Source organism: Varanus komodoensis, unplaced genomic scaffold (assembly GCF_004798865.1).
Source record: "Varanus komodoensis strain SLA01 unplaced genomic scaffold, ASM479886v1 scaffold10, whole genome shotgun sequence".
In the NCBI taxonomy this organism is placed as follows: Eukaryota; Metazoa; Chordata; class Lepidosauria; order Squamata; family Varanidae; genus Varanus; species Varanus komodoensis.
In genome coordinates this window covers 4,372,614-4,398,734 of record NW_025335269.1, presented here as the reverse complement: position 1 = coordinate 4,398,734, position 26,121 = coordinate 4,372,614, and the positions used below count along the sequence as shown (strand labels likewise).

Here is a 26,121-nt window from a genome sequence, read left to right as displayed (position 1 = left end):
AGGGCACCAAGTTGTAAATAACTGGTCTACCCTCATTTTCTCGCACTACACAACTGAATACACGTACGGGCTCGCGCTCTCAGGATCCCTCTGGCAGAGAGAAGAAGGAGCAAAGCAAGGATTGTTCAATCCGGGAAGAGGCTGACTCCGCCCAGGATGTGTTTTGCACAACTCCTTCCCGCCCTTCTCTCCTTCCGCGGAGCTGAAGGGTTTCGTCAGAGGAACTGTACGTCCGTTCGTAGGGCTCGGTGCGCCGGAATTTGCGTTAAGGAAGCTGGAGGAAGAGGCTGCGCTTTTCGTTTCCGTTCGCCACGGCCGCAGTCGGAACCCGGAACTTCGGACTTCTTGGTTAGCGAGCCGGGGTGTGGTTGGATTCCCGCGCTGTTCGCGCCGCGGGGTCGGTGTGGGCCATGGCGGCGATGGGGATGCCTGACGCGAACTTCTTGTGGGGAGTCTTTCAAAGGTAAACTGCCCCTTCCCCTTCCTCGCCGCGAGGTGACGAGCGGCAGTCATGGGTCTCGGAGAAACGAGCGTGGTGCTCCCTCCGACGGGCCGCACTTGCTCGCTCAACCCGACAAGGCATCCTGGGTGTGGCGGTGGGCGCCAGGCTCCTTTTCTCCGATCCCGTCACTTAGGAAACTGTCCTAAACTGTGTTTCGTTTCAGGGTTGATAAGGACCGCAGCGGGGTTATCTCGGACAGCGAGCTCCAACATGCGCTCTCCAACGGTGAGTCAAGAGGTCTCTGCCTCCTTTCTAAACCTACGGCCCCGTTAAGAGATTATTTTTCTCTTTTGCTCTGTTTCTCTTCCGTGGAGGCTATCTGTACCAGGGCAGAGTAGGAAACTCAGGTTTTTGTTACTTGAAATAATACTTACATATCAAACGTTTTGTTTTTCAATAAAATGAAATAATTCATAATGTAAGCCTCAAAAGGCAACAAGAGAAAATAAGTAGAACTTGCCAGAAGTAGCAGTGAAAATATGAAAACAGAATTGGTTAACCAATCCTAGGAAAATTGTGTCACACCATCAAAGTAGTCCTAATCACTGTGAAGCCTTGGACTATCTGTCTTCTTTCCAGAATGGACAGGATTTAGAACAGAGTCTTCTCTGTAGCTCCTGGAAGATATGGGGAAAAAGTGCTTTTTCAGATATTTGGGGCTGCATAGTAATAGAAATGTTAAACCTGCTTTTGAGAGTACTTGTGTTGTGGCATATTTGTAGCTTTAGGGTTAAACACTTTGGTGTCATCCAAAAGATAGTGGACAGAAACTATTTTCCTGTTGAAAAATAGACAGCATATGTCTGTTTCTATATCTGCCTTTTGTGTGCATGTGAACACAATGAAAAAGATTACATGAATGTAAAAAAGTATAATGATGGTGAAAGGGTAACTAGAGAAGAAAAACTGCAAGTTCAGTAATATAAAGTGGTTTAATCCATTGGACAGTGCATTGGTCTATCCCAAAACTCCTCAATTTCTCAACCAGGATATCATGGGGCACTTTGTCAAAGAGCTTGCTGAAATCCACATCCACTGCGTCCACTCCATCTAGCCACCTTGAATCCTTTCATAGAATTCTACAAGGTTTGTCTGGCAGGACCTGTTTTGTGGCCACACAACACAAGCTGTGTTGTGTGGCCACTAGCCTCTAGGGAGGTGACTCTAATCTGTGACCCTAAATCCCCAGCCTCATCTAATCTCCCATGCAGAACTCCCCCATCCTGCTTTGGGGAGAACACAGAGGCAAAAATAGTCATTTAGCATCTGTGCCTGTTCCCTCACATCAGTCACTGGATCCCTTTCCTCCTCATTTAGCAACCCCACTACCTGTCCTCCCTTCCTCTTGCTATTTACATGCTGAAAGAAGCCCTTTTTGTTGCTCTTGATATTCTTGGCAAGTCTCTGCTCGTAATCAGCCTTAGCCTTGTGAATAATCCTTTTGCAACGGGCTTCCTTCTCCTTGTATACCCTTTTGTATATTTGCCCCAGTGCCCATTTCCTATGGAGGTTCCTCTTGCATCTAATCCCTCTAACCACCTCCTTTCACATCCATGGCGGCACTCTCCTGCACCTCTCCGCCTTACTAACTAGAGGTATCATCAAGGCTTGTGGCTCCAAAACCTCCCTTTTGAGTGCCATCCACCCCTCCTCAACTCGCTTGCCTTCCAGTAACCTGTCCCAGGAGACTTTCCACAGTCTGGCCTTCAGTTGGCCAAAGTTGGCCCTCTTGAAGTCCCAGCTTCTAGTTCTTGTCCTGCTGCACGTCCCCAATCCCCAGATCTCAAAGCAAAGGATGGAGTGAACACTCGCATCCAGAGCTCCCCTAATCTGTACCCCATCTATCAGCTCCTCCCTGTTTGTCAAAACCAAGTCAAGGATGCCCCCCCAATCACCTCTCAGACCATCTGTGCGAAAAGCCCTCCCTCTATAGTGTCTAGGAAGCAACGTGATCTGGCTGTCACTGCTGAGTGAGTCTCCGGGAGATTGGGAGACTGAGTGAGTCTCCGGGAGAACTAATATCCGGGAGATTGAAATCCCCCATAATTACTGTGTCCCTCCCCTGAGCTATCCTTATAATCTGATCTGTCAGGACATCATCCAGGGTCTCAAGTTGACTTGGAGGGCAATAACATACCCCCACTGTCAGGTCCTTCTCCCTGTCAAAGCCCCTTAGTTTCACCCAGACTGCCTCTACCGAATCCTGGATACCTAAAGGAACGCTTGCTCCCATATATGCCCTCCCGCCCCTTGAGGTCAGCAGCAGATGCCCTTCTCCGGGAACCATCTGTGAATGACATCAGGAGGGTGAGTACCCGGAGGAGGGCTTTCTCTGCGGTGGCACCCCATTTATGGAATGCGCTCCCCAGAGAGGTCCGCCTGGCACCGCCGTTATTTGTTTTTTGGTGCCAGGCTAAGACCTTTTTATTTAAAACTTATTTTAATTGTTAATTTATTTAACTAGGGTTTTTTAAAAATTTTTAGCCGAGAATGCACTGAGGTTTTATTGCACTGGGGTTTTATTGTATTGGGGTTTTATTGTATTGTTCTTTATTGATGTTTTGTGAGCCGCCCTGAGGCTTTATTGCGATGGGGCGGCATAGAAATGTTTTAAATAAATATTAAATAATCCCCATATGTGCTGCATTCTATCTCACTGCATCCTATCCCTTCCCTGACATATAAAGCTACGCCCCCGGCCCTCTTTCCCTTCCTGTCCTTTCTGAACAGGTGATACCCCTCTATGTTTACATTCCAGTCTTGCCTTTCATCCCACCAAGTTTCTGTGATCCCCACCAGGTCATACCCTCCTATTCCCAGGAGAGCTTCAAGCTCTTCCTGCTTATTACCCATGCTCCTAGAATTGGTGTACATGCACCTCAACTCCTTCCCACCGCTTCCTTTCTTTGGAGTCCCCAGCCTCCTTCCTCCCATCTTCCCTGATACCTGCCCCCTCTTTGTAGGAGTTCTGTCAGTCCCTGCAGTACCTCTAACACCCTGGTCCCAGAGCCCTGATCCTCTCTCCTCACTTGTCCAATCAGGACAAAAAAATGGTTACTGAATGGGTTAACCTTATTTACATTGAACCTTTTGGGGAAATTTAACTTGGCTCATGACCAGTTTGGGTCACGACCAGAGTCCTGGAACAGATTAAGTTCATGAGCCAAGGTACCACTGTACTTGAATGAAGAGTGAGAATGGCATCAGTTGGAAAAGCTAGCAGGTGTGAAGAGAGTGATTTGATATCCTTGAGAGTCTAAAAGCTTATAATATCCTAGAGGAGTCATGGCTGGTTCCCTAAACAAAACATGTTGATGTTTTTGTAAAATAATATGAATATTAAAAGACTACCTTGCTGCATGCCTTTATATTACTTAAAGGTTGGTAATACCTTTAAGGACTAGGGGATTCTGTGGAGGGTGGAGCTATGATATGTTCAAGATAAGGCTTATGGTTGAAGAACACAAGAGAAGGATGAGTGTTGTGGTGAGGAGGAGAAAGTTCACTCAACAGTCACTAATGTTGGCAGAAAGTTAGATTACAGTGCAGGAGATTTGTCAAGATCTCTCGAGTTCCTCCCTTTTTGGTAGTATAATGCTCTTAGTTTTATATGCATTCAATTTACAAAAAGTTCAAGATCACCTAAAGCTGAGGTCTCCAATGTTTTGTCTATAGACACCTCTGTCTGTCCCTCCCTCCCTCCCTCCCTCCGTTTCCTGATTATGATTTAACAAATAATAACAGTAATTGTAAAGGTTGTCATGCTGCGAAGTGAAGTACTGCCTTCTAGCACCATTTTTATTTGGTTTCAAGAGGGTAGCTTTGCATAATAGAGCCTAGACCCCCATCTCTGCCTCCTGCATAGGCTCTTGAACAAGTTACTTTTCTTTTTTGTTTTGCCAGTTTGGATCTGGGGGAAATGAGTGTTTTGTGACTGGTTGTGCCTGCCATGGCAATGACTTTGGGACAGCATGCATGACATTATTTTCTGAATACAAATAAACCTACTGAACCAACAAGTTTGAACCCGTTCACCGTGACTGAAAATGGTAGTGCTAATCTACCCTGTGTTTAGAGATGAAACAATCCACCATTGACCATTGTTGTATTTTATTGTTGGGTTAAGGCTGGATTGTTTAACCTATAAAGAATTCAGAGTTTCTGGCTTTGAACCCCCCCCCCCAAGTTAGATACTTGCCACATAACACATATTATTTGCCATAATCATAGATGCATAAATTTACTTATGCCAATTGCAGAGGTTTGAGCATAGGAATAGAAGCTTGCTCACGTGGAGCAATAGATTATACCTGTGGTGGCTCTAGAGATAAAGGGGGAAGCCTCCTATTGTACCTTTTTGGACATCAGTTCTTGAGTTGTTTAGTTCAGAACTGGTGGGGATTAGTAGAATAAATTGGCAGTTTCTGATTTTAGTTAACAGTGTATGTTGATTTAATTATTAACACGGGTGTGGCTTTTCAGTTCATTCAAATTTAGGCAATTTGACTCATTTGAAGGAGAAACAACCCAAAAAGAAGCCAGCAACAAGCAATGGTTGTTTGAGGGTGGGTGACATGACAAATCATTCCACTTTGGGTAATTAAGCTAATGGTGCCTGACATGTATTGCTGATTTAACAAGCCAGTTAGCTAAACTGGATTGGCTAAACTATAGTAGCATGTTGTGATAATGTGAATTGGGTTAGTGAGGGCTTTCATTAGGTGTCTTTCTGTTGAAACTCAAGAAAATTTCAAGTGTAATTCTGGATTGGGTTGGGTTGGGTTTGGTTATTATATCCCACCCCTTTTCCTTTTGTAAGGAACCCAAGGTGGCTTACAAAGCTGTATTTATCTCCAACAGCCCTGTGAGATGGATTAGGCTGAGAATGAGTTACTGGTCCAAAGTTGCTCAATGAGTTTCATGGTTGAATGAGGACTAGAACCTGGTTCTCCCATGTTCCCAGTTCAATTCAGTGGCTCATATGCTTCTGAGGGAAAATAAATTCTGGGGGTGAATTACATGGTCTCCTGCACCCCCATTTAATTTCATAGTGGCCCTGTGGTTAGATTGAGAGTTGGCCCCAGCTACCCAATAAACTTTGTGACTGGGTAGGGATTTGAATTTGGGTTTCTCTGGTCCTAGTCCAACTTTTTCTAATCATTACAGCACACTGGCTCACTGGCAGCTGACTTTAGTACTAAATAAAGCATTGAATGCTGTCAGTTCTTCAAATGAAGTCTGGTCTTTTATTTCCTTATTCCCATTCCTATAAATTAATTTATATACAGCATTAAGTATATTGGGCATGGAAGAAAAAGCCAACTTCCAGGTCTTTTAGTATATTTCTTATCACATTGCTCTTTTAAGAATGATACAGTGATAGTTTGGCATATGGACATAGCTGAGAGTGTCAGTCTTGATTATGGCCTTAGAGAGTCTAATTGCCCTATTATCACTGTCGTGTTTTCCCTGCATGTGTGCATTCATGTTTGGGCTTCTTTCTGTTTTAGGAACATGGACTCCATTTAATCCAGCAACAGTTAGATCTATTTTATGTAAGTGTTACTTAATTTTCTGCTTTTGTACTTGTTGTATAGCATTGTTTTTAATACAGGCTTACCAAAAAAGTTCAGAATTTGTCAACAAAATATTACAGTCAAACTTTTAGAAGGAAAAATTATGTCAGATAAGTGGAAGAATGAGTTAAAATGACTTGCTGTTTGTATTGCTGTCTTAAACAATTACTATTCACATAGAGTAATCTACATTAGGGACCAAAAATCTAGCTTTGTAAAAACAGTTTTCTTGCTTGTGACTGGTCCATAAACTGAAGTCACACTTACATATTATCCACCGGTGCAGAACAAACTTTGAAAACCTTTGATGCTTTCTAGCAAAGATGTTTGGCAGGATGCTTTCCTTCAGGTCACATAGTTAAAATGACATGTCCCCTGACCTTCCTGCTGAGTGCTCCAACTACAGCTGCCTCTCTATAAAGAAGTGTCAGAGCAAGAGAAGCTCTATAAAGACACCTTCAGTGAGAAAGCAGAGTGGCTTGTGTGACTGCATAGATGACTAGAATCACAACTACACATAAGTAATTGTTCTTTCTTCCTAGTCCTGATGCAATCTGTCATATGGGGGTATAGCAGGCTACAGGTGGAATGGGTGGTGTCAACACAACCTGACTGAAAAGTGCATCAGAGTATCTGATGATTATCAAGGGCTGGGACTTAATGACATGACAACAAGAAAATGCTACTCAAAAATACCCTTGTCAAAGTAACTGCCTTCCTCAGTTATTATTGGCTTCCCAGAGAAAATACAGTATTCAAAGCCTGCATGACATTAATGACAATGCTAAGTTTCTGTGGGGGTGGCTTGTCATCTGAACCTTCGACTTCCAGGGGAGTGGTCTGTAAGTCATCCTGAGGCAGCTAATATACCACATCATGTAGCCATGGCTTGTTCTCAGGCTTAGTAAACACACTGTGGTTTGACAATCAAGTCAAAAGGCTACAGAGCAAAAGCGAGATGCCACTCTGACCAAGGGCCTATAGTTAGTGAGAGCAAGCAAAGTGCCCAGCTGGCACTTAGCTTCTTCCAGCACCTGCCAGTGCTGGGAAAGCAGGATTGTTCTGGAACAGTCCCACCTTCCTGGCATTGGTAGGAGCACTGGATCAGTGTCCACTGTGTGCTCTTCAGAATTGAGGCAGTTGTCTGGCTTCTCTTCCACTTGAAGAAGCAAAGCTGAGCAGTGCCTTCCTGCTTGCTGTCATTTTGGCCAAAAGAGATGCTGGAGGCAAGAATGAACAACCCAGTAACTTCCCCATTTCCCACCCCCTCTGCTGCTTGACTGCATTGCTAGGGAGAAGGGTGTAACAGGGCTGGAGGTGCAGGAGAATGTCTCTTTTCCCATGAGGCAGTGCAGTCACCTTGCCATTGAGCTGGCCAGCAGGTGACAACTATCCCCCAATCTCCTCCCAGAGGGACTGAGCAGGGTGGTTGCCTTCTCTTCCTGCCCAGCAGCAACTCTTCTCTCAAAGTAATGCAGTCTTGGGTGGCTCAGAATTGCTCCCCGCTCTGTGTGGTTGCCACTCACCTGAGTAGCAGCTGTGCACAACAAGAATAGACATACCCCCAGTCTCCTGGGAAGAACTAGGGGAGGCAGCCCATCCACCCATGCTGTGATTGCATGGGTGGGCAGGAGGAGATACTTGTGCCCTCACCCCACACTCTGGATTTCATGCTCCCCCTCTCCTGCTGCTGTTGTGAGACCAGAATAGCTCACAAACAATCCTGCTTTCCTGGCATCTACAAGAGCATGAGGCTGGGGAGCAGATGAGAGCTGTCAGAAACAGGCCCTGTCATCTCTGCTTCCCTCAGTGCTGGGATACCAGTGTGGGGAGAGGGAGAGGTGATGCCTCTGGATCCCCACTATCTCATTGTGCAGCACAGCAAGGGTTCTTAGGCAACTTTAAGGCAGGGTCACTATTGCCCAAACCCGCCAAATAGAAATTGCCATGAAACCCAACTGTCTACATTCCCAACTACTCTGTGATAACTACCAACAGCAATAAATTATTGCAAAAAGTAAGGTTGCTTACTGGTAATTGATGTTCTCTGTGTGATCATCTGTGCATTTACACATATGGACTCTGTGCCTGTGCGGGGCCTGTTGTCAGGATGATTTTCTTAGCTAAAGTCATTTCTGTAGAAGCCCTGCCCTTCCCTGCTCCACCTGGTATATTTAGGAGGGGCTCCCACCATTTACCCCAGTTCTCATGAGACTGATGTTTCAGCCTCAGAACCAAGGAGGAAAAGCCAGTAATGGCTGACCTCCACTATCCCAGTATGGGTGCTGAGGGAAAGCAGCTACAGGAATCAAGACAGTCAACACTGACATGGGATCAGTGGGTGGGTTGTGTGAATGTAAAGATGACCACTCAAAGATATTGCATAGGAATCTGCATGACCATTGACAGGCTCTATCCCAATATGAAAAAATGAGGGTGTGGGACCAGATTACACAGACCTTCCATGAACAGAAGGGACAGTGGATATGAGAATACCATGAAAAACATTTGATCATCCTGTGGAACTATGAGATCACCACCAGATATACTTTTAACAGAGAATGCACTGGAATGCACTACATGGAGGGAGCTGAGGATATGACGGTAGGATGCCTGCTGTGTGTCCATTTTGCCTTGTAGGGACTTCCTATGTTGGGTCACAGGACTATGTCTAGGATTGACTTTATTGCAGAATGGAAAGGGAGGCCCAGGTGTACTAGGTGATTGCACCATGCAGTGAGGTGGATGGTCCCGACATCCAGATACAGGATTATCCCTCAGTCCAAGAGAATGATGTCTGGTCTTTTTTTTTCTCTTCCCCCTATTTTATTTTTATTTTTTTTTACAGAAAAAAAAAACATAAATACAAAACTTCACAACAACAATAAAACATAACCAGAATACAATAATCAAGAAAAGAATAAATGATAGAGTGCACCCACCACCCCGGAGACCAATACTACCACCATTCACATACTGTAACAATTAATAATACATAATATACTTCAATTATACCCATATCCCCTCCAGAAATTTGTATAATCTTGATTGGGTTTACAGCCTTTGCCTTCTATCGGTACTGCTTTTACAAAATCTTCCCAAATTTTATTATATTCATTTGCTTTCATTAAACTTTTTAAATTTTTTATTACTGTCATCAGTTTATCATTAATTACCATATTCCATATTTCATTATACCATTCATGCCTTTGCAAAACCCTATTCTGTTTCCAATATTTAACTACCACTAGCCTAACTGCCATTATCATGCTTACAATCAATTCTTTCTTAGCTTCATTTATATCTTGTTTTTCTATCAACAGTAATAACACCATTCTAGGTAACATTTCTAAATCTATATTTAAAATTTCTCCAATTTCCTTAAATACCACAATCCAAATCTTTTATATATTTTTACAATCCCACCATATATGTTTATAAGTTCTGATCTCTTTACCACATCTCCAACATATATTGTTTATCATCAATTTGATTTAACTGGTGTTAAATACTATCTCCATATCACCTTGTATCCATACTCTTTAATTCTTAATGACATTCTTATATACTCTTCTATTCCTAATATTCTTCCAATCCTTGTCCTTTATCTCATCTAGATCCATTTCCCAAAACAGAAAGCCCTCCTTCTGGTACTTTGCCTTCTAATGTCTTTCACGGAGGGTTCCCGGAGGAGGGCCTCTGCTGCTGATCTCAGGGGGCGGGAGGGCAAATACAGAAGAAGGTGTTCCTTTAGGTATCCAGGTCCCAAGCCGTTAAGGGCTTTATAGGTAATAACCAGCACCTTGAATTGAGCCCGAACTTTGATGGGAAGCCAGTGCAGCTGGTAGAGGACTGGGGTTATATGAGAGTAACGCCCAGTCCCCGTCAGCAACCTGGCTGCTCTATTTTGCACCATCTGAAGTATCCAGACTGTCCCCTAACTCCATTAATATCCTGTAGATTTTGGCAATTCTTCCTTTACTTGTATATTCTTCCTCAGTCTCACATACTTTTATACTCATTTCAAATTATGTTAATTGTCTTTCTTCCTCTTTAAATTTGTCCTCCATCTTTATCCATTTTTCTAATTGAATTAAATTTAACCAATTTAATTTAACCTCTGGCAATATACTCCTTAATTGTATTATATTTTTATCTTATTTTTTCAATCTTCCCATTTATATATATGGTTATTTTTTAATTTATTAATCCAATCCTTTAATTCTTTTTTTGGGAATTTCTCCATTTTGACCACTGGTGTTAACGGAGAAATTCCCGGGATTACCTGTTGCCTCCATTTTAACCATACTTCCATTGTATTTTTTAAAAAGGGATTTTGAATTCTCTTAATAATCTTTTTAATATCTTTTTAAAACCAATATGGCTCTAAATGATTGCCTATTTCCCTTAATTCTTTTAATTCAATATCACTCCATATTAATTATTTATTTTGGGTTATAATATCCAGAACTATCTTTAATTGGTTTGCCACCCAATACTTTTTAACATCTGGAATTCCCAGTCCCCTTTTTTTGTGATTCATGCCATAATGCTTTACTTTTCCTCTTTTCCCTCCATTACAATAGACCTCCAATAATTTCTGCATGTCCTTTAATTCTTGATCATAAAACCTGATTGGGATCATCCAAAACAAACAAACAATCTTTGGCAGAATTTTAATTTTTGTTACTGCTATTCTTCCAAACCATGATAATTTACATTTTCATATTTTCCTATTTTATCTTTTATATCCTTCTTTATCTTTTCATAATTTTTCTTTTTTAATTCTTGGCTATCTTTTGGAATATCAATTCCTAAATATCTAATATTATCTACTATTTTTAAACCACTGTATTTCCCAAATTCCTTTGAATGTAAATATATTCTCTCTATAGTATTTATTGGGTCTTGAAATGCTAGCAATGTGTCATCTGCGAATAGATTCATTTTGATTTTCTGGCGTACTCCAATTCCGTCTATCTGTGTATCATTCCTAATTGCATTTGCCAGTATTTCCACAATTAAAGCAAATAACATTGGGGATAAAGAACAACCCTGTCTCGTCCCTCAGCTTAGAATTATTGTTTCTGTAATACCATCATTTACGATTATTTCTGCTGTATTTTCTGAATATAATTGATTTATTACTTTCTTAAACTTTACTCCAAATCCCATCTTCTCTATTAAGAGCTTCATTGTTGGCCATTCCACACAGTCAAAGGCTTTAAATATATCCAGTGCTTGTCTGCTTGCCTTTATATTTTGGTTCTCAATATAATAGTTAATATTTAAAACTCTCTTTACCACATCTGACATTTGTCGACCTCTTATAAACCCACATTGATCTTTCCTTATATATTTATCTATAAATTTATTCAATTTATTTACCAATATCGCTGTAAAAACCTTAGCATCTTGATTAATAAGAAATATTGGCCTGTAAGATCCTGGGTTTGTAAGGTCTTTATTAGGTTTTGCTATCAATACTATCATGGATTGTCTCCAAGTGCATGGAATTGTTTCCCCTTCCATAATTTAATTAAACATTGTTTTCATTTTAGGGACTAATAATTTTTTTAAAAATTTTATACTATTCAGCACCCAATCCATCAGATCCTGGTGCTTTACCTATTTTTAATTTATTAATAACTGCCAATATCTCTTCTTCTATTTTAGTTTCCATGATTTCTTTATCCTCTTCTCGGATTTTACACTTTAAATTTTCTTCTATATATTTTTGGCTTGCATTCAAATCTATACATTTCCCTTACATAATTTGTCAAAAAACCTTTGAAAGATTAAAAGTTTTTCTTTCACCTTATTACATCTTTCCCCTTTTTCATTCTTTATTATTCCAATTAAATTATTTGCTTTTTTGACTTGTGTGGCTCTGGCTAGCATTTTGGAATTTTTAATACTATTTTCATAAAATTCCCTTTTCAAGTAAATTGGATTTCTTTGAACTTGTTCTATTTCAATATTTTGTACTTCTTTTCTTTTTGCTGTTAATTCTAACATCATTTTGTTTTCTCTACTTTTAATATATTTTTCTAATTCTTTAATTTCTTCTTCTAGTAGTCTCATTATATGTTGCTCTTTTCATTTTTTTAAATTATACGAATATTTTATTCCTAGCCCTCTTACCACTGCTTTCATCATATCCCATATTACACTTGTATTACTACCTCCTTTTTCATTTATTTCCCATATTTCTTTTAATTCTTTTTCCATTTTTACTAAAATCTTCTCATTTTTAAAGATCCTTAAATCCATCCTCCATCTATTTGCCTGTCTATAATCACATTCTATTTCCATTTCCATTGTTATGCTTGCATGATCAGATAATTTTAATTACTTTTACATCCACATTAACTACCTTGGGCAATATTTCTGAAGTTACAAATATATAATGTATTCTTGTGAAATTTTTTATGTCTATTTGAATAAAATGTATATCTTTTCTGATTCCCATTTAACTCTCTCCAAACATCTTTAAATCTGTTTTCATTAATAAATCTACTTAAGTCTCTATTCTTATATTTTATGTCTAACTTTGATGGGTTAGATTTATCCTTTTCTTTGTCCATAATCATATTATAATCACCCACCATTATCAAATATCCTCTTTTTAATTCTTCTATTTCTTTATATACCTTGTCATAAAACTCCATTTGATTTGTATTAGTTGCATATATATTAGCTAATGTCACCTCTTGTCCATAAATTAGACCTTGTATTATGAGAAATTTCCCCAAGTGGTCTCTTTTTATAGCTTTTATTTTAAATTCACATCTTTTGGCAAAAATATTTGCAACACCTCATATGGAACACCCTTAGAAGTACCATATGATTTTTCATATATGCCTGCCCAATATAATTTTAGTTTGTTTACCCCATCTTTCTTTTGATGTGTTTCATGTAAAAATATAATATCTTTTTTTCTTTATATAAAAATTTTTCAATTCTGGCTCGTTTATCTCTCTCTCCCAAGCCATTTACATTCCACGACATAATCTTCAATGTTTTTCCCATTCTTTCAATACATTAAATGTTCTTTTTGGTCTCCATATGTGAAAAAATAAACACACCAAGAAACCCATAACGAGAATCCAAATGAACATATCCCTACCCCCACCCTTTTCCTCCCCACATTTGTGTGTGGAACCCCCCCCCCTTCCCATCATCAGGACATGTTCTCCTCCCCACTGCCTCAGGCTTCTGGCGGAGGGGAGGGGGGAGAGGAGCCTTCCTTGTAAAGACCCCAGACATCTATTTCACCCTCCCCAATCATCTATACCTTTTTATTCTATACTCAAATTTCTCTTATATTTCAATATTAATTTCAACACTAACAAATACAATATATTCAATATCTAATATGTATAGATCTTATCTTTTCATTCTTCTTCTAAATATCCTCTGCTTCTGGACCTCCTTTATGGAAATGATGAGCTTCCTGCTGCTATGCCCAGCTTCTCTTCCCTGCCTCTTCTCTCCTCCTTTGTCTTCCTTCTTCAAAATGTGGACATATCCTTTAACTTTTACATCTGTACTACATATTCATCATCAATAACAATTCTGAGCATCTTCAGTAAGTCCAATGCTTCCTGTTTTGTATCTACTCTATAATATTTTCCATTATATGCAAACTTCATAAAAATTGGGCACCCCAACTATATTTAATGGAATTCTTTTGTAATATTTTTCAGACTTGGGACATATCTCTTCTCCATTGCAAAGTCTCATTACACAGATCAGGAAAGACTTGAATCTGATGACCTTCCAACATAATTGCTGTCATGTTCCATAGTTTCCACATCAATTGCTCTTTTTTTGCATATGATCAAAATCTGACCACAATGTCTCTTGGTATTTTTCTTCCCGGTCTTCTTGGGCCAACTCTTATGTATTGCATCAATATCCTATCTTTTAAAGGAAACACCTGGAAGAATAGATTTAGCGCAATCCAATATTAGTTGGATCAATTTATCTTCATTCTCTTTCACATCCTCTGGATATCCTTTAAGGCGTAAATTCGATCTTCGTTGTCTATCCCGGATCTCAATCACACTTTTAGAGACCTGATCTATCATGGTCATCTGTTTTTTTTAGCTCTTTATCTTGTTCTCTCACCTGTGCTTTCACTTCTGTAATTATTTGGAGATTCTCTTGGTTTTGTTTTGCTAATTTTTTTATTCTTCCATCCATGTTGTCTATTTTAATAACTATTTTCTTTGACTTTTCTTGCAGATCATTAACACCTGACATTACCTGTGTCTTCATTTCTCTTATTTCTTGTAGAAGTATAATAGAATTGTCCAATTGTAGCAATGAAATCATTGATTTTTCCAGTGATGTTTTCTTTTTTCCACCCATCTCTACTCTTTTTAGCCACTAATCAAATGGATGAGATTTATAAGAAGAATCTTGCTTTACTCTAGGTCTTTGCCAAACCGTCTTCAGCTCCTGCCTAACGTTGTCTGCACTTTTGCTACATTTAGGCATACAGTGTACACTTCTTATTTCCAACTTAGAGGAGAGAACTCTTGAGTTTGATGCTCTTATTTGCAGACCAAAATTACAATTGAACTTTCAAACAATATATAAATCAGTAGCTGCAATTTGACATTCGGCCAGCAGAGGCCATCTCTTTGTTTTCACTTTCACTTCTATTTTTCTTACATTTTTTTCTCAAAATAAAAATAGCACAATAGAGTTAATCCTGGGATAGTAATTAACTTTGATCTACATTCCTTACACCTCTGTCCAAATACTTTCTCTTTCAATACTTTCGGCACTTTCTCGGCGTTCCAGCTGCACGGGGGGAGGGAGGAGTCGCTTCTTATCAAGGAAAAAAAACATTTAAGAAAAACAACCTCTGCCTTATCTCCCCATCTCTTCAGGCTGCTTTTTGAGTTATTACAACAAGCGGCTGTGCTTTTTATAACATACACAGTTTCTCAGTCTGTGATTAGCCAAAATATCCTTACTCCAGGCTAGGCCCAGAAGTTCCAACTCACAAAAACAACTCTTGCTCCACGTCTGTGTTTCAAATCCTCCCAGGAGATAAACAAAGGAATTGACTTACATTTCATGCAGTTGTCCAGTGTTTCTTAATCTTGATTTGAATATAGAAACATAGAAACAGAGCAAGTCAGAAGGGGTCTCCCGGGCCATCTAGTCTGACCTCCGGCACCAGCCGGCTCTGCTCACGACATGCCCACCATGTGGACGTCCATTTTCATCATGTTTTTGTTGATGATCAGGAGTGGATTTTTTAGTGTCCGAGGTCCATTCTGGCTAGCTCCGCCCCCTGGGAATGATGTCTGGTCTTGAAGGGAGCTGAATGAAATTCTGGTTAGGGCAGAGGAGGTGGGCAAACTATGCCTACTGGGGCCACCATGGCACGATGAGGATACATAATGTGCTTTATCTCCCAATTTTCACCAGCTTCCTGGTGATCAGTGGGAATGGTGGTAAAAGGCAGAACAGGGCCCTTTTCTGGTGGAGAAGGAATGCATCTCCCACTAAGCCCTGGCCTAGCCGAGCTTGGGAGCAGAAGGTGGTGCCTTCTTCTTCGCCCTCATCCTTGCGCCTAGACAAAGGTGTGGTTGGGACAGTGGAATGTCCAGTGGAGCTCTGGAAGCCACATATTGATGGTGGGCGCCACAGTTGGGGTTCTGTGTCAGCCCACAAGCAGAAGAGGCATGGGCAGTGAGTGATTGTAGAAGCTAGATGGCTTCCACAGTGAATACATTTTCTAACAGACACCTTGAGTGCCAACAGGGAGAGTGATAAAAACATAGGTTCAGAAGAGTCCATGATAGGTTGGGGTTGGGGGGGAGTTAAGAAAAAAAAAGGGTGGGTTTTGAAAATGAATGAGGAGAGTAAGTGAATTGAATTAGTTATAGAATAAAGGTGGAAGGTAGTTGTGAGGCAACAAGAGAAAACACTAGGAAGAGACCCAAGGCACCCAAAATGGTGGTTGGAAAGAACTGGGGAGAAACGGCAGGATACCCTCCTATATATACCAGGGCAGCAGGATCTTCTATCAAAATGACTTTAGCAAGGAAAATCTTCCTGACAACAGGCCCCCTGCAGGTGCAGAGCCTATATGCATGATGCACAGGAATCACAAAGAAGATGATTCTTGATCAGCGATAAATGTATGCCACTTGTTACACTTCAATTTAAATTGTTAGTAAGGAAGCATGCTGCGTGTTTGTCCTGCATATGACATAAACGTCCACATACGATGACAGGAACTCTCTTAATAAGCATTCCTTGAAAAACAAATAGGCTAACTTGTGAGGACACACAGCAGTTCAGTCCTGTAGGACAAATGTTGGCAACATGGATCTCTTTTCTAGGACTTCTGTAGAATCCCTATTTCCTCATGTGTAGGAGCTACTTCTATGTTTCTTTTCCTTGGCATGAAAACAGAAGGAAATCAAAGTTGCAATACTCTATGAGGTGTTCTATTCAGTAGTATATTCATGTCACTTAAACTTAACAAGAAAGTAATGGAAAATTTCTGTTGTCCAGTTCTGTACTACTGTTTGATTCTTGTTTCAGCTATGTTTGATAGAGACAACAAAGGAGGCGTGAACTTCAATGAATTCACAGGGGTCTGGAAATACATCTCTGACTGGCAGAATGTTTTTCGCACGTATGACAGAGATAATTCTGGAATGATTGACAAACAGGAACTAAAGCAAGCACTAACAGGTTTTGGTAATTCATGTGCAATTATACTTGAGCATGTATCTCCCAGTCTTCTGGCAGGTTGGGCCATATCACATGCTGGAATATTCCAGGGTAAAAAAGAGGAAGTGGGCTTTCCATTTATTTTGTGGATATCATCTGAAAATGCTACCTTGAGGACCTGACTTTTTCAGAACTTGTTGAGGGGGGAAACCACTACTTCAGAACATTTACAATTTATGTATTCTGTTGTGGTGGTTAAAATACATAATTTAGGTCTGGATAGCCTCACATTACTGAGTCTTCCTAATTATTATTTTTTTTAAGGGATTGGTTTCATGAATACCCTGACAGATGGGGAAAGTATTTAGGACTCATTTTTTCAAGGACTCTTGAAGTCAACTAACCATTTAACTAATGTACTTACTAATGTACAATAGTTAGTCTAAAACAGAGTGAATAGTGAACATGCCTTTCATTATTGGTAGGTTTAAGTGTGCCTAAAGTTTTGGTAGATAAATGTATGCTGTCACTGTATTATGTAGAAACTGAGATGGGTTCAGTGTTTGGTTTTGTACTAAGAATTAGTAGAGGAATTTTAAAATCTGTGTGTCATTTTTTTGATAGAAACAAATATCACAGCAACATTACACAGTAGTTGCTATTTGTGCTGATGCAGCCTTTTAAAAAGCCACATTACAGTGTGGGGTCTGTTTTATGGGTTTTGTTCTGGAGGTGGCTAACTCTTCCATTCACAAACAAGACCAAAACCTAATGCAGGATCCTTTTTGGCACAAAAGGGGGTGGTTTTTGCTGATTCTTCACTCTCAGCCCTCCCATTATTTTAGACTCTCCAGCACACAGGTAGGTTTTTAGGAGGCACAAGGGGCTGCCAAAAAAAGGGGGGGTATTTGTGACACTTTTCCCCCCCTCAGAAAAGCAGGTTGTTTACCTGTAACTGATGTTCTTCGAGTGGCCATCTGTGCAGTCACACATATGGATGCTGCGCTTGCACAGTACCTTTGGCCAGAAGATGACAAGCTAACGGTTTCTTTTGGTGGGAAAGCTCTGCTCCCCCTCCCCCACAGCCTATAAAGAGCGAAGCGTCTGCCATTTTGTTCAGTCTTTGAGGACCAAACGGATGCCCCCATGTGGGAAAAATGAGTTCTACCATGAACAGTATCGGTACCAAGAGAACAATGAACAATATTGGTACCAAGAAAATAATGATAACATTCGGTACCGACAAAGGTCCACTCACCGACACCGAGTGGGGCCGGCGGGTGGGTTGTGTGACTGCACAGATGGCCACTCGAAGAACATCAGTTACAGGTAAGCAACCTGCTTTTCTTCTGTGCATCACACATATGGGTAGATTAACAAGCTTACCATAATGGAGGAGGGGAGGTGTCCTCAACGAAGAACAGATGAAAGAATGGCCCTGCCGAAGGAGCAATCCTGCCGAGCACGGACATATAAGTGATAGTGCTTTGCAAAAGTGCAAGGATTCACCCAAATAGCAGCTCTACATACATCATCAATCAGTACTCCCGATGCGAAGGCAGATGAGGTAGCAACAGCCCTAGTCGAATGGCCTCATGGGGCCGTGGGTAAGTCAATCTTAGCCAATTGGTAAGATAAGGTGATGGTATGGACTATCCACTTAGAAAGTCTCTGTGGAGTGATGGGTGCCTTGGTCCCTGGTAGCATATTTAACAAAAAGTCTATTTGAACGTCGAATAGATTCTGTCCTGGATCTGTAGAAGGCTAAACAGTGCCAAACGTCAAGTGAATGTAATGATCTTTCTAATGGAGTAGACGGAGCCGGAAAAAAGGCAGGCAAAACAATATCTTGTCCCATATGAAAGGGCGTGGACACCTTAGGCAGAAAAGATGGATTGAGCCTCAGGACAACCTTTTCTCTATGAAAGTTGAGGTAAGGTGGGTCTACGCGCAGAGCGCAGAGCTCACTGGCCCTTCGGGCTGAGGTGATCACTACTAGAAATGCTGTTTTCCATGAGACAAGACGTAAATCGACTGTCGCCAACGGTTCGAAAGGAGCTCTCATAAGCGCTTGCAGAACAACAGAGAGACTCCAGGTGGGCATTATTGGTCTGATTGATGGGTTCAGATTATATAGTCCCTTCAGAAACCTTTTAATTGTAGGTTGAGAAAAAATGGGCGAGCCGTCCACCATACCACGATGATAGGCAATCGCCACCGTATACACTTTAATCGAAGATGGTTTCAGTCCAGAGTGATGTCGTTCTAAGAGGAACTGAAGAATTTGATGTATCGATGATGTAAATATGAGTGAGAGTTGGCAAAGGTGAATGAGTGAGAGAATGAGTGAGAGTTGGCAAAGGTGGAGAAACGCTTCCATTTAGCTACGTAAGACTTCCGTGTAGAAGGTTTTAAAGCAGCGTTCAAGATGTATTGAATGTCCAGATGAAAGGTTGTTGGATTCGATAGAGCAATAGTCGGGTCCGACAGTGCTGGAGCAGCGCCAACTCCAGCGGATTCGAAGGTTGCAAGTGTAGCGGATTCAAAGGTAGGATTCGAATCACTTGGAAGTAGTCGGTATAGACGTAACCAAGTCAGCTATCGGATTTGCCAGGCTGTTAGTTTCAACGATAATATATCTGGGTGGCGAAGTGCACTGTCCTGCTGGGTTATGAGGTACGGGAGCTGTGGAAGATGAAGGTATTCCCTGTGAGAGATGTCCAGCAGTGTGGGAAACCAAGGTTGGTGTGGCCACCAAGGAGTAATTAGTATCCCTGTGGTCCAATTGGATACAGTCTTCGCTATGACTCTCATCACCAGAGGAATCGGTGGGAAGGCGTAAAAATGCATGTTGTTCCATGGAATCATGAAGGCATCCCCTAGGGATTCACACCCGATTCCTGCTTTCAAACAGAAAATCGCACACACCTTGTTCTGTTGGGTGGCAAAGTCCACGTCGGGAAACCCCCAGCGATGAAAAAGGTCCTCGCGTATCTGGGGATCTAGTTCCCATTCGTGAGAGATGAACATGCGCCTGCTGAGAAGGTCCGCTTCCACATTGTCCATACCGGCCAGATGGACTGCTATCATCGTAATGTCTTTCAAAGTGCACCAGTCCCAGACCTGCGTAGAAAGTCTGGCCAGGGTCGGAGATTTCGTCCCACCTTGTTTGTTCAGATAAAAAACAGTGGCTATGTTGTCCGATGTTATCTGAATGACCCGATGCTGAAGAACATCCTTGAAAGAGCATAGGGCTTTGAATACGGCCAGTAGCTCAAGGAAATTGATATGGTTCATGGATTCTTGCTGAGTCCACGTGCCCTGAGTATACAGGCCAGAGCATACCGCTCCCCACCCCAGAAGAGACACGTCGGTACCGACGGTGATCGATGGGCATCGGGGCCGGAAGGGGACCCCAACATTCAGCTTGTCCAGGACTGACCACCATAGTAGGGAATGGAGTACCGAGGATGGGACTCAAAGCAGTTTTGATGGTGGATCTCTCTGTGGGTGGAACGCTTTGTTGAAAAATAGCTGTAGAGGGCGAAGTTGCAGTCTGGCGTCTGGTACCACAGCAACGGCGGAAGCCATATGTCCTAGAAGTCTCTGGATGGACTTCACTGGAACCGATCTGTCTCGTCGCATTCAGTGGACATGGTGAGCGAAAGTCAGTTGTCTGTCCCGAGGGAGGAAAGCCTTTTCCAACGTCGAATCCAAGTGGGCTCTGATGAACATAAGCTTCTGTACCGGAAGGAGAGAAGATTTCTCGGTATTAATGCATAGGCCCAGATCGTCCAGTAATTCACAGGTAATACGGATAGAAGTGAGGAGCGCTTCCCTGGACCTGGAAACTAGGAGCCAGTCATCGAGGTAAGGATAAACTTGTATGCCCTGGAGGCATAGGTAAGCGCAGACAGGGGCCATGCACTTAGTAAACACTCTCAGAGCGGTGGCCAAACCGAAGGGTAGGACCATGAATTCGTAGAAATTTGAGGCAACGGCAAAGCGAAGGAAACACCTATATTTGTGATGGATTGCAATATGGGAACAGGCATCCTTCAGATACAGTGAGGCGAACCAATCCTCTTTCCTTAGCAGTGGCAAAATATTTTGGAGGGTGGTCAATCGAAACTTCCTCGTCACGATGAATCGATTCAGACTACATAAGTCTAAGATCGGAAATAGGCCACCATTCCATTTGGGAACTGTAAAGTGTCTAGAATAGAATCCGTGAAGTCCGTCATATTGAGTTACTTGACGAATCGCTCCTTTACGAAGAAGTTGTTGTATTTCATTAAGCAGTATCGGCAAGCATGATGTAAACTGGATCGGACTCAATGGAGGAATGATGTCGAATTCTATCCTATAGCCGTGCTGTATGATGGACAATACCCACCGATCAGATGTGATGGACTCCCAAATGGGGAGTCGGCTTTGCAGCCGGTCCCCAGATGAGAGGGGGGTGGGTATGGGATAGGCTAGAGGAATGGTTCACCAGTCCTGTCAACGCTGCCTCCTGTCATCATATTGACAGCGACCTTGTTGGTAGCATTGTTGGGGCTATTTTTGGTGGCGTTGCTGTTGCTGCCTGTGATGAGGTTGTTGCCTAGGATGGTAGGGCTGTCTGTATGGCGGACGGATCCATGCCCACTTATGCCTTGGTTGCGATTGGAGCTCCATCTGTCGGGCTGTCATGTGGGACTCGTGAAGTTTTTTGAGTTTGTGGTCCATCTTTGAATGGAAAAGCCCGGACCTGTCAAAGTGCATTTCCTTGATTCGGTGCTTGGTCTCTTCAGGGAAATTGGTGCTCCTAAGCCATGCGTGTCTACGAAGGGAGACAGCCCCACCCAAGGCCCTTGAATTGGTGTCCACATGGTGCCTGGCTGTGGACAGCTGTTGCACTGTGACGTGCATCGCCTCCTTAATTAGCAGCTTGGCCAGGTCACTCTGGTGGTCTGGGAGGACTGAGACGACGTTGTGGAGATGTTGCATTATAAAATACTGGTATCTCGCCAATGTTGCCTCGTAGTTCGATACGCAGCCCCAGGCCTGAAGCTGCGTAGACCCTCCTGGCCAGGGAGTCGATCTTGCGGCCCTCCTTATTTCGCGGAGCAGTGTGGCCTCTTGCCTCTCTACCGTGGGAGGACTCCACCACGACCGAGTTCGGCTTGGGGTGTCGGAGGAGGAATGGGATGTCCTCCTCCCAAACAGGGTACATGGCTTTGTACCTCTGCGATGTGTGTTGAGGGTGAGAGGGCAAGTCCTGAGGGCGTCATCACCTGCCTCAGGGTGGTGATCAAGGGCAGGACGATCGAGGTGGACTGCTCCCCGTGGACGACGTCATAAATTTTATCCGTCGACGGTCCCGGGCACTGGACGGCATCGATATCCAGGGACTGGATGAGCCTGGACATCAGCTCTGCAAAGGAGACGTGGGACTCGTCTGGTGACGCAGGGCCCTGGGAGGTCACCGCGACATCGGGAGAGGTGGAATCGATGTCCGAGTCGTCGGAGTCCGCGCCGTAATACGGAGGAGCCGAAGAAGAGGACTCAATCAGCGAGACGGACCAACTACTTTCATCCCGGGGATGTGCGCCTCGGATCCAGCAACAGTGGGCGGTCACGAGAGCGTGGTGGTGATCGATCCCTCGGAGTAGGATAGTATCCGGTGGAGTATGGTTCGCCCCAAGATGGATAATAGGAGCGATGCCATTCCTTGGATCGTTGCTCCCTGAATCGACTCCTGCGGGCCCTGGGCGGGGATCGGACCACATCCGCCTACATTGTGGCCGTGGGCATAGGTGTGGGTGACCTAGCCCTGGCGGGGAGAGTCTTGAACTTCCCCATCAGAGATTGACCCCCACTGAAGAGGTGGGAGTGGCTCAGTGGGGGGGTCGCCAAACACCAAGGGGACCCTTGAGGGATGACCCTCATGGCTGCCTGAAGAACCGGCTTGGGTGGGGTCGGTACGGTAGCTGCCGCCGGTACTGATGCGGCCGTCAAACCTGAGTCGTGGTGCCGTGGCCGCTCCGGATCTTTCGACCTTGACTTTTGGGTCGGTTTAGGAGGCTTCTCCTTCCTGGCCTTCTTCGCCGATTTATCCGAGTCAGCATGTTTGCGCTTCTCGCGTTTCTTCTTGGGAGAAGCGAGTGGGGCCCTCAAGGCAGAAGCATCTTTGTCTGAAGGGCGTGAGGGCGGGACCACTGCAGCCGGGCCAGGCTTCGGAGTGACGGCGAGTGGGTTGGACTGCATAAGAGCCCGATCCCACAGGAGCCTCCGGAGGCGGTTCTCCCGATTCTTCCTGGCCTGCTTGAAGAAGGCCAGGCAGTGGGAGGCATAGGTCATGCGGGTCAGATGGAGACATATTCGACCCGCATTCCGTGCATTTGCGGAAAGCCGCTCGCTGCACCATTGCAAGAAGAGGGAAAAAAGCAGACAGTGCAGAGGGTAAGAATATATTTTTCATTTTTTTTTTTTTTAATAGAAGAAGGTAGAATGGTAGAACGGTACGATAGAAGTAACAGGAACTAACAAGAACTATAGAGATAACAGGGATATAAAACTGGGAGCTTAAAAAGAACCAGAAATAGGCTACGAGTAACTGTCTGAGAGATAGTTGAAAGTGGCACGAGGCACAGCGAATGGCGGTTGCAAAGACTGAACAAAATGGTGGACGCTCCGCTCTTTATAGGCTGTGGGGGAGGGGGAGGGGAGCTTTTCCGCCAAAAGAAACCGTTAGCTTGTAATCTTCCTGCAAAAGGCACTGCACAGGCGCAGCACCCATATGTGTGATGCACAGAGGCCACAACGAAGAACTCTGCTTAATATACACTTCCACCACCAAGAGCAAAGGGAGATTCTTAGCTAATATAATTTACTTTTAAAGGAGAGTTAGCTAGCTGTTTCATCTTTAACTGTTAAAATTGTATTATTGAATTACTAATTTGAAAAAGATTTTTAGACATACCTTGATGTCTCATGTTAACAGGCTATGGATCAGTTTAAGATTTTGGATTTCTCTTTAAAGTTAACCAGTTTTTCAACATGTGCATTGCTGCCTTTAATCCATTGTAATAGTAATACTAGAAATACAACATGTTTACTGAACAGTATCTTCAGCCTTTCATTCTTTCTCACTTTGGTGAGAATGTCATGAACTGGATCTTTAGATTCCCTTCTCATTTAACAATAGAGATTCTATTTCTAAACCTTTTGTGTGAGTCTCAGTGTGAAGGACTCTTGCTAAAGGGCAGAACTGCTAAATAATTAGAATATCGAATACAACAGGATACCTGCATTACTGCATGTGGCACCTTGCTTTTGTGTCTAAATGAAAGCACACAAGCTGATGCGGGTTCCCTTCCCACCTTATGCCTCCATTACTGTATTTCGTATTAGGCAATAGAATATGCATTCCACAAATAGAGACGGCACCTAACAACTTTCAAAGGACATTTGTTCAATGTCAAAAACTCGTAATTGGTTAATATTTCATGTGCACCTAATTTTTATTGATAGCACATCTTAACTGCTATTTCATTTAACAGTGCATGCATATCTTGTAGCTTAAAACTGGCATTGTTTTGTCCTGCATTGATAAACAGTTATTTGCTTATTTACATTAACTGCTTATAATTAATTCCATAATACAGATGGCTTGTAGATACTTTGCTTATAAATACTTTCAATTCTTACAAGGTTATCGACTTTCTGACCAATTCTATGACCTCCTTATTCAGAAGTTTGACAGACAAAGAAGAGGACAAGTGGCTTTTGATGATTTCATTCAATGCTGTGTTGTCCTGCAGGTAATAATAAACAGGGATACTGAGTAGCTATGGTTTAGAGATGCCAGGTCAAATTAAATTTAACATAAAAGCCTAGAGATGATACTTCCATAGCCCAGTGGAATGTAATGCCCCTGCCCCCAGTACTGGCAGCATTCCAGTACCTTATACTTCTTGAATGTTGTCCTCTGCATTGATGCTTCCTGTGGGGGTCTACTTTCTTGGAAGATACCCAACCTTTATGATGGTGCCAGTCCTTGTGTTAGGGTACAATCCCAGCATGGTACTAACCAGGAAGCTGTCAGGAAAGGAATCTTCCCAGACTAATGCATACTGCTGCCAACAGAAATAAGGAATGTTCCCCAAGGCGAGTTTTCATTATGAAACACATGATCCTATTATTGCAAGCAACTGCTGCTATTCAGTCTTTTGATTGTTCAATGCATTTGAAGTATAGTCTTGAAAATTGTGTGCCTGCATGTGTGTGTGTGAGGGAAAAGGAAAGAGAGAAGCAAGGGGTGCAGTGAAATTGGATCTGAGAACCACCTTTTGCGACTTAACAGTTTTCTCTTATGTGGCCGACAAAAGCAAGCAGAAGGCAATATACTAGGTTGAATCCAGCTTATGGTAGTTGCAATTAAGTAATGGTGCTTCATTTACTGTATAGTTGCAGCCTAACCACAAATGCCTCCAGAGAAAGTCTTCACAGGATTCTCTTTCCATTTGGCCTGTTGGGCAAGACTAGATTTAGGGAACATTAGATATAAGTAACACCTATATGTCAGTTGCTTTGTGCCCAGCAATTTTGATTTCTCTTCCTGAAGGCATTCGCTACACCTATGCAACTGTCTTCTATAGAGATAGAGACACCCAGTATGATTCCACAGTTCCTTGCTGGGATATGAGCTGGAAAAAGATGGAGGCTTTTCATGACTTTGCTCTTTTAAGTAGGGTAGTGATCTGATGACTAACCAGTAAGTGAGAAGAGAGTCTGAAAGAAAAGGAATGGGATATTCCCCCACTCAGTTGACTTTCCTGTTGGTCAAGAGCCTTCCATAAGCAAAAGTCCCCCAGCCTTGATTTAGATTATAAATTAAAATAACCCAACTAATGGTTGAACCCTAATAATGAACAGTAGCAAACAGATTTTACTGGTAGAATTTTGTCTAGGATAAGAGTTACATATAACTTATTCTTGTTTTCAGAAATGGACGGATGTCTTCAGACGCTATGATACTGATCAAGATGGCTGGATCCAAGTGTCTTATGAACAGTACCTTTCCATGGTTTTCAGTATTGTATGACATTAAACAATGGACTACAGTTGCCAATTTATAAATGAGGTTGAGAACCATCTTACATTTACAGAATCTACTAACTATGGCCATAGCAGCAGCTGCTACAGAATTCAATACTGCATTGTGTATATTAGGTTGCTGGCAATATGTGAAATTTAAATGCCATATAGAAATAACACTCATTCAGATTTATACTCTTGCATGTGCCTTATTTTTTTTTTTACTGAGAATATAAAAAAAGCAAGCTACAA

The 26,121-nt window shown here is 42.3% G+C and overlaps 1 protein-coding gene across 2 annotated transcripts; it reads left to right on the top strand.

Annotated features, from left to right (window-relative positions):
• The first annotated feature begins 178 nt into the window (after window positions 1-178).
• Window positions 179-26,121, top strand: PDCD6 (programmed cell death 6). 2 transcript variants are annotated; one of them, XM_044453298.1, is made up of 6 exons: window positions 179-463; window positions 666-727; window positions 6,013-6,057; window positions 16,654-16,806; window positions 24,484-24,593; window positions 25,778-26,121. In XM_044453298.1, the coding sequence occupies exons 1-6, from the start codon at window positions 411-413 to the stop codon at window positions 25,874-25,876; spliced, it is 522 nt and encodes a 173-aa protein (XP_044309233.1). In that variant the 5' UTR covers window positions 179-410; the 3' UTR covers window positions 25,877-26,121. The 2 variants fall into 2 exon arrangements, with proteins under 2 accessions (XP_044309233.1, XP_044309223.1); XM_044453288.1 differs by having other exon boundaries at window positions 16,654-16,812.